Source organism: Chenopodium quinoa, unplaced genomic scaffold, assembly GCF_001683475.1.
Source record: "Chenopodium quinoa cultivar QQ74 unplaced genomic scaffold, ASM168347v1, whole genome shotgun sequence".
NCBI lineage: Eukaryota > Viridiplantae > Streptophyta > Magnoliopsida > Caryophyllales > Amaranthaceae > Chenopodium > Chenopodium quinoa.
The window spans coordinates 623,418-638,019 of NW_018742238.1; the positions used below are offsets into that span (position 1 = coordinate 623,418).

The following is a 14,602-nucleotide window of genomic DNA, read 5'->3' on the forward strand; positions in this document are numbered from 1 at the left end:
TTAGGCCCTGCTCCGAGTCAACAGCCTTCGCAAGCCGATTGATCGGAAAAACAAAGAGGTAAAGGCCGCAAAGGCTATGGCCGCCTCCAGCTGTGATAAGGCAATGTTTCAAATTGCCCAAAATGAAGTACTGACCATTGATCTTCTTTATTATCAGGCGCAGGCTACCGCCGCTGTTCGGGCTCAGTTAGAGGCGGCCCAAAAGAAGGTTGACGAGCTGGAGGCGACCGTCACCAACCTTAAGGCCGAGCTGAAACCTCTTCGCCAAAAAATGCACTCTTACGAAGCCATGGAGAAATCTTTGGCCAACGTAAAAGAACGCCTGGTGAACCAAGAGAAGAGTCTTACCCAAGAGCTCTCGGAAAAGGCCGAGCAAGAGAAGAAAGAGCTCGTCCGGGAGATGGTGGAAGACTCCGCTCAAATCCAGCGCATGACCTGGGAACGACTGTTCCCCAGTGCCGACTTTGCCTCATGGGAAAGAACGTACCGCCAGTGTTCGGAAACATATAATCAACAGATCCTGGCGGCTGCTGAAGAAGAGGCATTGGAAGGTGCGTTGGAGGAGGAAGAGCCGGTTGTGGCGCTTGTGCCACTTGGGGGTAAGGCATCAAAAGAGGGTGCAGCTAAAGCCGAGTCCAGCAAGAAGAGTGCTGACCAGGCGGCAGCTGCTGATACTGAACTGCCCCCTTCTTAAGCTTTAAGTATTTTTTCCACGGCCTGCGTGCCGTTTGCTTTGTAATTACCCGGCCAGGGGGCCGGGGTTTTGAATATTCTGCTGGTCTTTAATGACCGGCTCATTTTTAATCAAATTTTTGTTTTGGTTCAAATTTGTCTAAGTATTCCATATCTAATATCCCTTTGTTCACTAGACCGACTGTTGTGTATGGCCGAACGTTGCAGACAGGTACAAATAGTGAGTACGCCGCCTATGCCCCTGGACGACTGGTGGTCTGTTTCCAAGGTAGATGATCAGTCGGCCATTTATTCAATCGGTATCCGAACTATTTATTCAATTTGTCTGACCAAGTAAATAGTATTTCCTAGTTGCCAAGGAATTAAGTAGGATAACAAGCGGCGGGTGCCGGTTGTTTCCCTTTATTGCCAATGTTGGCTTTTAACTCGTAATTTGTTAACCTAGCAAGAGTATTGGTTGAGAGCCCTTGTTTATTAAAAACAAGTGGACGACTCATACCTTTTAGGCTCCATACTAAGTTTGAGTGACTATTAACTTAGGAGTTACTTAGTCTTCGTCACAATCTAGATTGAGTAGTAGAGGTACCAGACGGCGTAGGCCGGCTAGACCCCTTGATTCGCCAATGTTTGTTGGCTATTAACTCAATAGGTTATCTAGTAGGAATAGGGGTTTGAGTGCCCTTGTTTGTTTGAAACAGGCGGACGACTCAAACTTTTTAGGTTTTATACCAAATTTGAAGGAGTGACTATGAGTTAACGTTGGAGTTACTCAGTCGCCGTCACTTTTGTTTGAGAAGTAGAGGTGCCAGGCGGCGTAGGCCGGCTAGACCCCTTGATTCGCCAATGTTTGTTGGCTATTAACTCAATAGGTACCCCCTGCATTTATCCCAAGTAATACAGGCGGTCATCTGACTCAGATGTCAACTGCTACCACTGGTTTGGTTAGTGATAGAGTTATCCTTGTCTCAAAAACGGCTACGTGGTTGCCCTTGGGGAAAGTCGTATAGGTGCCGTGTAATTAGTTTATAGAACAATGTTCCACCCAAAAGGGAGCTGCTCTCTGCGACGAATTTCATCCGGAGGGATGCCGCCGGACGCCTGCTATGATGTTGGGACAGGTCGTATTAGTTTTTGTAGATTTGATCAGTTGGCTTGGCGCCTGGTCTGATCATTCGGCCGGTGGCCTTGGTAAGTTCTTGGTGAACGTAGGTGCTAAGTAAAAAAAGGGTAGCCGCCTGTTAGGCACAGGGTCGGCCAGGCCCTAATCTTTTTAGCTAAGTGTTGAGTAAAATACTCAATGGAGAGTAGCCGACTGTAAAGGAACAGACGGCATGCCCCTCTGAAGATTGAGTGAAAAACTCAAATGGAGAGTAGCCGACTGTAAAGGTACAGACGGCATGCCCCTCAGAAGATAGAGTGAAAAACTCAATGGAGAGTAGCCGACTGTAAAGGTACAGACGGCATGCCCCTCGTAATACAATTAAATAGTAAGTGCAAACCTTATTAAGTAGCTCTTTACTTTACATCTCTCAGAAGAAATATTTTTTAAGGTTATCTACATTCCAAGTTCGAGGCAACGGTTGTCCGTCTGGTGTTTCCAGTCGGTAGGTACCGTCCCTGACTTCCTCATAGATTCGGTAGGGTCCTTCCCAGTTGGGAGTTAGTTTGCCAGACTCATTAGCCCTACCTACTGCTTCCATTTTTCTAAGTACAAAGTCCCCTACTTTGAGTGGACGCCTGTGTACTTTTTTGTTGTATGATCTAGTCATTCTCAGGCGATAGATCTCATGGCGCAAAACAGCATTGCCCCTCTTTTCAGGAAGTGAGTCTAATGCCAGGCGCATGGCTTCCCAGTTTGCCTCTTCGTTATACAGCATTACTCGAAGAGTCGGCTCGTAGTGTTCTATTGGAAGAACAGCTTCGGCACCATAAGTTAGGAGGAATGGAGTTTCTCCAGTCGCCCCTTTTTCAGTCGTCCTAATGGCCCAGAGAACATGTGGTAGTTCATCCGCCCATAGGCCGCCTGCTCGTTCAATCTTTTTCTTGAGACCGTCTGAGATGATTTTATTAAAGGCTTCTACCTGGCCGTTTGCTTGTGGACGACCGACAGATGCAAAGTAGTGTGCAATTCCTTGGTCTCCCAACCAGCTTTTGAGAACAGGCGTCTCAAATTGGGGACCATTATCAAAAACCATAGACATGGGAACCCCGAACCGAGTGATGACGTTTTTCCAAATGAATGAAATTACATCTTTCGTCTTGATTCCCTTTACAGCCTCCGCCTCTACCCATTTAGTGAAGTAGTCAACGGCAACAAGTATATACCTTCTGCCGCCTGTAGTAGGCGTATATGGACCCAGAATGTCCATGCCCCACTTAGCAAACGGTAGTGGGCTGTGAATGGTAGTGAGGTCAGTAGCCGGACGGTGAATTAATTTGCCAAACCTTTGGCACTTGTCACATTTTTTCACCATCTCCATTGCATCTGCTTCCAAAGTAGGCCAAAAGTAGCCCTGCCGCCTTGCCCTTTGAGCAAGCATCCTACCACCTATATGGGAAGCACAGAAACCAGAGTGAAGATCATCTAGTATCTCTCGTCCCTTTTCAGGAGTAACACACTTTAAGAAGGGTTGAAGGTACCCCCTCTTGTGAAGTTCTCCCTGTATCATTTCAAAACAGGAGGCTCGTTTTTTCAGTGCTGCCGCCTGTTGAGGATCATCCGGCAGTGTACCGTTTGTCAGATATGCCCTGATTGAATCCATCAAGGTTGAGCTTCTGTCTAGGATTCCAATAGGGTTTTCCTCGATGCTTCTCTTCTCCATTACTTCCCAAAAAACAGTTCGAGGAGTATCGGAGGAGGCGGATGATGCTAATTTCGAAAGTGCATCTGCCTGGTTGTTTTCTGATCTCGGCACTTGGATCAGATGGAAATCCTCAAGGGAGCCGACTGCTTGTCGGACCGCCTGTAAATACTTGATCATGGCCGGATGGGTTGCTTCGTATTCGCCATTGTACTGACTCACTATCAATTGTGAATCAGAACAGGCATCTATTTTTCTTGCCCCTGCCGCCTTGCACATGCGGATCCCGGCTAGTAAAGCTTCATATTCTGCCTCATTGTTTGAAGCCTGAAAACTGAAGCGTAGAGCATACTCGAACCTGTCGCCCTCTGGAGATTGACATACGACGCCTGCTCCACAACCGTTTGAAGTAGAGCTTCCGTCCACATATACCTTCCAGACTTGGTCTGGAACTTGAGAGTCAGGAGGACGAGTCATCTCTACAATAAAGTCAGCAAAGGCTTGCCCCTTCACTGCTTTTCTAGGCTCGAAAGTAACTTCGAGGCTCTGTATTTCTATGGCCCATTTGATCATTCGTCCGGACGACTCCATGGTGGTAAGGGGCCGCTTGATTAGTTGGTCGGTATACACGACGACTGCATGTGCCAAAAAGTAGGGCTTCAATTTTTTAATAGCCATGAAGAGTGCAAGACCAAATTTCTCCACTAGGGGATACCTCAACTCGGCATTTTTCAGTACGTGACTGACAAAGTAGACCGGGAGCTGACAGCCGTCCCTTTCAGCAAGGAGCACAGCGCTTAACGCATGATCAGATACGGCCAGGTACATGTAGAGATCTTCTTTGGGCAAAGGGCTGACCAGCCTCGGCAAGGAATGCAAGTGAACTTTTAATTTCTGGAAGGCGGCCTCAGCATCCGGCCCCCATTCAAACCTTGCCTTTTTCTTAATTGCCTGGAAAAAGTATAGGCATTTGTCGCCTGATCGGCTTAGGAATCTCCCCAAGGCCGCCAGACAACCTGTTAACTTCTGAACCTCTCGGACGGTACGAGGCGACTGCATGTCTATGACCGCCTGTACCTTCTCAGGGTTCGCCTCTATTCCTCTCTGATTGATAAGGAATCCGAGAAATTTCCCAGACTCAACTCCAAATACACATTTCTTGGGATTGAGCATGACATGGTGCCGCCTGAGTGTGGCGAAAGTTTCTCGGAGGTCCGTCAGATGATCTTTCTGAAGTTTAGTCTTGACAATCATATCATCAATATATGCCTCGACGTTTCTCCCAATCTGATCAAAGAACACTGTGTTTATCATTCGTTGGAAGGTAGCCGGGGCATTCTTAAGACCAAACGGCATGACCGTGTAACAGTATAACCCCTGATCAGTGACGAAGGCCGTCTTCTCCTGATCTTTCTTCCATAAGGGAATTTGATGGAAACCAGAATAGGCGTCCATAAAACTCATCAAGGCATGGCCGGCTGTTGAGTCGACCAGGTTATCAATTTTAGGCAGAGGGTAACTGTCTTTGGGGCACGCCTTGTTCAAGTCTGTGTAGTCTACACACATTCGCCAGGTGCCATTCGGCTTTTTAACAAGCACCACATTTGCAACCCAATCTGGGAAGTAACATTGCCGAATGAACCCTGCATCAAGTAATTTTTTGACTTCGGCGGCTGCCGCCTGACCTCTTTCTTCACCATGGTTCCGCTTCTTTTGCCGTACCGGCTTCTTTTTCGGATCCACAGCGAGTTTATGTACTGCCAGATCAGGACTAATGCCTGGCATTTCATGGACTTCAAATGCAAAGATGTCCTTGTATTCTTTCAACAGGTTGTGAAAGTCGTCACCAAGGTTTCTCAGAGCAGTCGTCCCAACTTTGACTGTTCGGTCAGGACGTGAGTCGTCTAATATGAGGTCCGCATGCTCACCAGCCGGCTGAGGGCGGAACTCATCCGGCCGCTCCTCTGCCAATGATTGCTATTTTCTTGCTTTTCTTGCGGACTCTGTCTGGGACGCTTTTCTCTTTTTGTCGCCTGTTTCTTGAACAGGCGCACTCTCCTTGACATTGTCAAGGTCTGTTTTTTCTCCACTTGACCCAGTGGCCATAACAGTGGGCTTGACATCCGAGAGATAGCACTCTCAGGCCATCCTCTGATCTCCCCTTAGGGAGCCGACTGTTCCATTATCCCTCTCAAACTTAAGCAGCATAAGAGACGGGATTATAACAGCCTTGGAATTATTCAGGGTTGGTCGACCCAGAATCATGTTGTAGGCCGAGAGTTCCTCTACTACTAGGAACCGGACTACCATGTGTCGTCCTTCCCCTTTTTCGCCTAGGCGAATGGGTAGATCTACTCGTCCCAGTGGGTGGACGACTCCTCCTCCAAACCTTATTAAAGGGTGGGAGGCCGGATGTATGCAGTCCGTCTGATATTTCAGTTTTGACAGACATTTGCTGCTGATGAGATCTGAGGAGCTCCCGGTATCTATGAGGATTCGGCCAACTCTCTGGTTGGCCACTTTACATTCAATAACGAGAGGGTCGTCATGCGGCCCCCTTATTCCTCCTAGATCCTCTTCAGTGATGACAATCTCAGGAAATGTATATTTGGACGGCCGTTCTTGGTGAACGGAATTTACATCTAACCGCCTTATATTATCTTTGTTGCCCCTAATAGTGGGGCCGCCTCCTGAGAAGCCGCCTGCAATGGTGTAGACGACTGCATCATCTGTATCGGAACTGTCGGCCTGTTGATTCTTTTTGGCCGACTGCTTTTTTGAGGAAGTGTTCCCCGTAGATTTCTTGACATAAGTGTCAAGGTCACCTTGATCAGCCAAGCGGTCTAGGTACCGCATGAGACTGATGCAGTCATTGGTGTGATGACCAACGTCATCATGATAAGCACAGATTTTGTCTTGGTTCCGGTTGCTTGCAGAACCCTTCATGGGGAGCGGCTTCTCAATTGAGAACCGTCCCTTTATTTCTTTTAGGATAAACTGGTTATCCTTGTTAAACACATACTTTGGGGAGTATGGTTTGAATTCTTTTTTCTTTTTCTGAGTCGGCTGTTTAGAGGAATCAGCCGCCCAAACCTCTTTTCTTTTCTCATCTTTGTTGGACGACTGTTTCTGTCGTCCCTCTCTTTTGTCGAACCTCTTCCCGTCCGACTGTTTTATCGTACACAGATCAGTCGCCTGTATATAGGCTTCTGCTTCAATCAAGGCCTCTTGAAGAGTCGCCACCCTTTTTCGAACTAAATCAAATTTGAAGGTAGACCCGTCTTTGAGACCTCTAAAAAAGTCAGTATAAGCTACCTCATCCGGTAACCCTTGAATCTGTATTCTCATCAGGTTGAACCGCCTGATGTAAGAACGAAGCCCCTCCTTCTCGCCCTGCTGAATTGTTCCCAAATCAAGGGTCGTTTTCTTCGCAGGGATGTTCATAACAAAGTTGGAGGCAAATAAGTAAGCAAGCGTCCTGAAGCTGTTTACACAACCAGTCGGCAGGTTGCCGAACCATTGCTGTGCAATTCCCTTGAGAGTCGCTGGGAAACACTTGCACCAAGTGGGATCATCCAACCCTTGAAGGTACATCAGGTTGGTGAATGCCATCAGATGGTCTTCTGGGTTAGTAGTGCCGTCATAGGCGCCTACTAGAACATTTTTTACTTTGGCCGGCTGAGCGGCTTCAGTAATTTCCTTGGAGAAGGCCGACGGCTGTTCACCAAGTCTAAGCAGCCGTAGCTGCCAGTCCATAGGTTGGACGTTTTTTGCTGCAGGTCCACCAAATGGAGGTGGCTGCATAAAATACTGTTGTTGCGGCACAAATGGTAAGTTTGGTACCGCCTGGGCACTATGAAAGCCGGACTGACGGGAGGTGCCGCCTGACTGACTCTCATGGTACGACTGAGTATGCCTCATCGAGGCATTTCGCAAACTGTCTTGAAAATTTGAAGTAGAAGCCGACTCTGATAATCGGTCACTCTTCTTCTGCTCTAGCAGGAGCCGAGCATCTGTGAACGTTTGCTTTGACCCGTCCGCCTGAATATGACGAACCGGTTTCCTATTTCCCGTAGGATAACGGAGTTTTGTGAAATCAAGAGCAGGTGGCTCCCGCTTCTTGGATTTAGGATGGGGAGTCGCCTCTCGCCCTTGAACCGGCTTCCTCTTCAGTGAAGTGGAAGGTTTCTTGGCCGACTGCTCTTTGACTGAAGCAGGCGGTTTTTTGTTGATCAACTCTTGAATCTCTCCCTTGAAGTCCCTCATGAAGGTCATGAGTTCGTTCCTTGTGATGGGAGCAGACCCATCAGTCGGCTGTTGCCGAGCAAGCGGTGCGCCTGCTGGCTCGCTTCCTGTTTGAAGATGCTCCCGTTCCCTCCTTTCGGTATGACGGGTACGTCGGGCCCTTAGGGTCCCGTCTGGAGCTGTATGAGTTTCAACTTCAAATTCACTTTCGGTATCATGGTCCGACTGAACTTGAGGGTCGTCTAGGGGACGCCTCTCTTCTGGAGTCGGTACAGACTTGGATGCCATCTCTGAAGTACTCTCCCCACAGACGGCGCCAAATGTTTCGGGGTTTTCTGATGTCCTGCGGGAGAGTTACAATTCCGAGACTGGAACCGGACGCCTGTACCTGCAAAATAACGGAGACTCCTGAGAGCTCCGCCTCCAACGGTCAAGTTAGTACCTGATTAAGGAGAAATTAATACGGAAATTAAAGTAATAAGATCTCTCTAGGTGAGAGTGCTTAGTGTTGGTAATCTGCGTCGTTAGCGAGATTAGCCGGTTGTTGGTGTTCCGTAATATCTCTGTTCTTCTCTGCTTGATTACTTGATTTTCTCGATTACCTAACTAATGAGGATTAATTAAGTATTTATAGCCTTGAGAAGCGTGCAACTCTCTAGGTTTAAGGTAAACCTAGGGCTGATCGGGCCTCTAGACTGGATTGGGCCTTGATGGCCGGTTTTCCCATTTGGCATGGGTGGACACGTGGCGTGTCTAAATTGGTCCGTAGAGGACGTATCTGTGATTGACACGTGGCAGGCTCCTGTTGGCCTTCGTGAAGGACACGTGGCGGAACCTGGTTGGTCCACTTGTCAGACGGTGATTGGTGGATAAAAATCCCCTAATCAGGAACCACAACAATAACTGCAACAACATCAGCAACATTAACAACACCAACAACAACAACAACACCAGCAACCAATACAATGAAAAGAATGAATGCGTATGGTGAAGTTGATAATGTACAGAAAATGAACTAAAAAGGTTAGTAAAATTGATAATATTTATTTGGATACAATGTACTATAGAATCTGATTACAACTAACAAAAGAAGTTCTAAGATCCCGATTCATCTATTGTATGTAAGTGTTGTCTATCCAATTGCGGTCTTCTACGACGGTAGTACTGAGATACCGTTGTGAAAGGATTTGGGGCAGAGGTCTGGGGAGGAGTCTGTTGGCTGGAAGATGGTCCTTCCTGAGATGTGTATGGCGCAGACATGTGGATGGCGATATCTTCCTGATCATCAAAAAACAGGGGGGACCCTGTAGGGGACGTGTGAGTCTGTCCCCTACTACTGCTGCCTACCTCACGGTGTGAACGGCGGTGTGATTGGTCCCGGCCCTGGGGGATAAGATGGCCATGACCATGTCTCTGTAAGCTACTCAATTGCGTGAATGTCATCCAACTGCGGTATGGTGGGATATGATATGCTCAAGACTTCTAGTGCATCATGTATAGCAAGCATATCAGACGCCTGCATTAGTCAACAATCAGCCATTTTAATAATTAAAGAAACTATAAATTGGAGGAAAAGAAAAAATGACAAAAAACTCACATATCCACTGATGTCTCCAAAAGCTGGGTGGTAATGCGTTGAGGGTGGGGTGTAGTTAGGGTTGATGAAGCGTCGGGTAATGCTCCTGTACCATACCATGTATGGATCGTGATACTCCATCAGGCCTTGGACAGGCGCACCATCCGCGACGTGCTGCAGCCGCTGGTCCCACATGTCAATGTAAGGGGCATGCTGAATTGCCCAGTTAACCTCCCCCTTTCCTCGTCGGTCTGTCCTGTGCAACTGGACACTCGTGTCACACGGGGCGGGGATGGCTTGACAAAGGCCGAACTGTCGCATGACTCTGTCGGGGAGGTGAGCCTCCACCAACTCAAAACAGATGAGCATTGTCATGGCACGCCACTCCATCTGGTGATCAAGAAGATATTGGGGCATGGCATCGACTAAGTGAGGGACGGACGGATCCCACGTCATCTGCATTAACAAGCAGTCGCTAACATCATAATTAACTTATTAAAATAATGAACACGGTGTTAAATTAGTTTTTAAAGTGAACTATAACCTGAGACTCGCTCAGTCTGTCGAATGCATCTCTATAATACGGCAGACCCCTTGCTGCATGCACACGAGTAAGTCTCCGCCCTAGCCACCTGATTACATGTATAATAACAGTGTTCATGACAAAATTAATAGAAAATTAAAACCATATGTGGATAACTTAACAATAAGTCATACATACCGGCAACCGTATGCTAAGTCCGGTGGTGGGTGTGGCGGCGCCTCATATGCATGCTCCTGATCGTCTTCCTCCTCCTCCTTGCGTCGACGCCTAGCAGGCATAGCTGGCCTACCAACGTGGATGTGCTCCCAAGCCCATAACTGTAACAAAAAAACAAAAGTTTAGTCTAGCCAATGTTTAGTACGTAATAGGTAGAAAATGGTATGAAAGTACAAGACTACCTGAAGCACAATCAAGGGACCGCTGATCTCCCATCTACTACGCTGGGATGCTCTGCAAAGATGTCGATATAAGGTTTCCAGACACGCACTACCCCAGCTGTAGTCACGTATACCCTCCCAGTTTTTCTCTAACAGCTGTAGGTAGATCAACTGTATGTGACTACCACTCTTGTTACTGAATAATGATCCTATCAACATGAACAGGTACGCTCGAGCGTATCTTTGGACAACCCCATCATCAGCATCAGGAGGCAACACCCCAAATGTCATCGGTTTGTTGCATGTAAATGTTCTTAAATTAAAGTTAACGGTATGCTTATGACCCCCTTTTCTCCCTATCCTTTCTCCTCGGTGTGTTTTTACTTGGTATATACCAAGCTGACGGCTATAAACATCCACTGTATGGTATTTTGCCTTTCTATTATTCTTCTCCAAAATGGCGGTGACCTTAGGTGAGTATGCATATCCGTGAGCACGCCTAGCAAGTGAACTATCTCTGCTTCTGTTAAAGTACTTGTTAACTCTGTGGAAAGTTAACTCGACAAGGGACATGATTGGCAGAAAACGAGCTCCCTTCAACACATTGTTAAAAGTTTCTGAGAAATTTGTAGTACATATACCATGCCTCCGACCAGCGTCATGAAACAAGGACCATCTGTGAAACGGCACATCCGTGATGTACTCTAGGGACTTAACACAAGCTTCGCCGATAGAACGCATATCTTCAACCAATTTTTTTTCTTGGCGTTGGTATGCAGCAGCCTTGAACCTGTCTCTCATGTCGTTGTTTTTCACATGGGTCCTCAAGTTAGAGGCCATGTGTCGAACGCAAAACCTGTGAAAGGCCCGTGGCTCATGAAATCCAACATCCGGGTTAGTCATCGCAGCAATAATCCCCGCATGTCGGTCAGATATAACACATAGGCCCTCTCGATCAGTAACATGAACCCGAATGCAGCTTAGAAACCAGGACCAACTCGAGGTGTTTTCCCCTTCAACTATTGCAAATGATAAAGGAAATACCTGAAAATTAGCATCAACACTTGTAGCAACCAAAAGTGTGCCTTTATATTTCCCATACAAGTGTGTCCCATCAATAGATAACAGAGGCATGCAGTGTTTGAACCCATCGATGGAAGACTTAAAGGCCCAGAACACTCGTTCAAATACCTCCATGTTGCTGTAATAAACGCCTTCAGCAATAGCTTTGTATTTCCACAGAACTACAGTGCCTGGGTTCGACTCCTGGAGGGCTTGCATGAATGAAGGAAGTCTGTTGTATGAACTCTCCCAATCCCCAAAAATTTCCGCAATCGCTTTCTGTTTGGCATACCACGCTCTTCGATATGGAACATCGAATTGAAATTTGTTGGAGATGATATGTTGTATGAACTCAACTCTCAAACATGGATCTTTCTGCACAAACGACTTCACATAGTCGCAGATAACAGAGGAGTCCAAGTGTCGATGATCTCTGGGCGGAACTTCATTAACACAATTGTCGCGATGTGGGCCCTTGTAAGATACGATCTTAAAGGCACGTGTGGTTAGATTTGTTTTTGTACCACGTAGCGACCAACCACACCCCCTCTTGCACTTTAAATGAAGGACATTCTCATTCGACGTCACTGTGGTGTAGAAATGATTTCGCTCTATGGAATACAATTTCACCATTTCCTGTAGCGCTTTCTTATTGTCGAAAATCATGCCCTTCTCAAATTATCCCCCGACACAAAACGAACACTGGCTCCCCGAATCACCCCAATGTATGTCCACCTCATAGTTCTCGTTTATTTGACTGAACCAAGGTAATGGAGTTCTAGCAACAACATCATCAACAGACAAATCGTTGTTTATAACATCTTCTTCATCTCCGTCTTCACCCTCGTCGTTTGTGTCATTATACATATCAAGAACAGACAACTCGTTGTTTACAACAAGTTCAGCATTCACCAAAGTCTGAAACGGTGGTGTTTCAATATGTTCTTGCGTGGGAGAGTAACTTTGCAACTGCATCGATGATGAAATGTCATTGTTTGAGGTAGATGGACCAGGTTTCTGCATTGACCCCGACGCCGTAAATTGTGAACTGAATGGAATGTCAAATTAATCGTCGTGTAACATTCTACTGAAAGAACCCATTCCATATTCAGATGATGGAATGTTATATGCGGGCATTTGTAGAGAGCTTGCATTGTATGATGGAAGAAATGTTGGTTGTTGAGTACATACAGGCACCGTTTCTACATACAAATCAGTAGGAAGAGACCTCATTGCAACGACACCCCTCAAAACCTCCAAATGGTCGTCATTCAAAACAGGTAAGATTTGAATCCCGCTAACACTTTCAAACCTCATTTTGATGTTCACTTCAACACTTGTTGGCTTTGAACCAATTATAGTATAAACTTTCTTCAAAAAATCATTGTAAGTCATACAAGGTTTCAATGCTAGCGGTTCCACTTTTCCTCCTCTATACTCGACATTGGGTCCGACACACAAAATTTCACCCCCCCAACGGCATAACAAAACAATCAATTGTGAAGCCATGTTCTACATAACATCATACCACATATTAGGTGACACATATGCACAACTAAAACCATAATGATTCCAATAAATCCCCAAGCAAAGCGTACATACAACGCAGTGTTCAACAACATACTAACTTACCTACTTAATCTAACAATGTAAGATACATTTAAATGTACTTAACTCAACAATGTAGTTCGTAATTTCCTAAATGCTTCATATATGTAGTTCAACAACTAAATGCTTCATATAAATTATACGAAATTATACAACATACATATAACTATACTTAATTTCAATAATTAAACAACAATGTATTATGTAGTTATACATATTTCGCATACTTGAACAACACTATAGTACATACATTGTAAATTACAAACATAAATTCCCAAAAAACATCATACACAAGTAAAATAGTTAAATTCAAGACATACCTCAATTTCGATGAAAGTAGGGCGTAACAGTGTTGAACAAAGAAGGAGGATTAATTTTTATTGACTATGATGCAAAACTAAGCTACGGAATGTGATGAAATTGCTTCAAATATGGAGAATTGGAAGTTGGTATGCGCGGGGTTAGGGTTTGCAATTTGGGGGTTTGGTTGAATAATGAAGAACAGCGATATATGCTGTTAGAAATACCCGACTCTAAAACGCCAACGACGTTAGCGCTTTTGTGTTAAAAGTAAAACGCCAACGGCGTTAGCGTTTTTGTGTAAATGTTTTTTTTAAAAAAATTTGCCCAGCAGTAAAACGCCACCCTTGATGGCGTTTTACCTTTGACTAAAAATTAAAAAAAAAAAATTTGCCCAGGGTAAAACGCCACCCTGGTTGGCGTTTTACCCTGAAAGCTTAGTTTGGTAAATAGTTTTGCCACGCGTCTTGTTTGGGAAATTGTTTTCCAAAAACACTCAGTTTGGCAATTTTTCCTTGCTTCATTCAAATCTTATTTGTGGGCTTTGGCACAAGGCTTACTATGACTAGTTTCAAAGTTTCAACCAAGTTAGGTTTTTTTTAGGAAAATTTAACATCATTGGACTAACCTTTAGCCGGTTCTCCAATAATAGACTAACCTTTAAATCTTCCAGTTTTGGACACAAGTTTGCATAATTTCGCCAAAAATAGACTGAGCAGGTTACGTTACCTGTTGTAACCGGTTTACTTGGTGACGTGGAACTTACCGTTGGGTTTATCCCTTTCCCTGACCCGAAACCGCCGAAGACTCACCAAAGACACACCACACCACCATTGCACTGCCACCACCTCCACCCAAATCATCACCGCCTCACTGCCCTTAACTTCAAAACTCACCCAAAAACCACCATCACCATGACATTCACCTACCCAACCGGAAACCCCACCCACCCCTCATAAGTTCACCTCCACCCTCCTGAAAGATCTACTCGCCCCCTTAAATTCACCTCCACGGCTCCACCTTCTCGAAAAACCCTTACCATTGATTAGCCACCTCCACCCAACAAAAATCCACCCTGACCCCCATAAATCCACCCTCACCTACCTGAAATCTCCCCATAAATTTAACTACAATTCAATTAACTTCAACTCAATTAACAACTTAACATAGCAACAATTCACAATTTTTACTGGGCAATTTCAGACCATAAAATCAACAAATTACGATAACAATTTTGCAATTTACATCGAAAAAACTACGCTTTAGGGTTCTAAGAAGTGCATACCTCTACTGCGCCAATTTTCAGACTTCAATGGTTTTCCCAGTAGCTTTAATTTCGCTTCAACGCTTCTAACAAACCAGTTCAATCGCAAAAGCAATTTAGGGAAAAAAAATC

At 45.5% G+C, this 14,602-nt stretch overlaps 1 protein-coding gene across 1 annotated transcript; it reads right to left on the reverse strand.

Moving 5' to 3' along the window:
- Positions 1–8,992: 8,992 nt before the first annotated feature.
- On the reverse strand, positions 8,993–9,675 carry LOC110734960 (serine/threonine-protein phosphatase 7 long form homolog). The gene is made up of 2 exons (XM_021915081.1): positions 9,337–9,675; positions 8,993–9,255 (listed from the first exon to the last, which is right to left on the reverse strand). The coding sequence occupies exons 1-2, from the start codon at positions 9,634–9,636 to the stop codon at positions 9,160–9,162; spliced, it is 396 nt and encodes a 131-aa protein (XP_021770773.1). The 5' UTR covers positions 9,637–9,675; the 3' UTR covers positions 8,993–9,159.
- Positions 9,676–14,602: the final 4,927 nt, after the last annotated feature.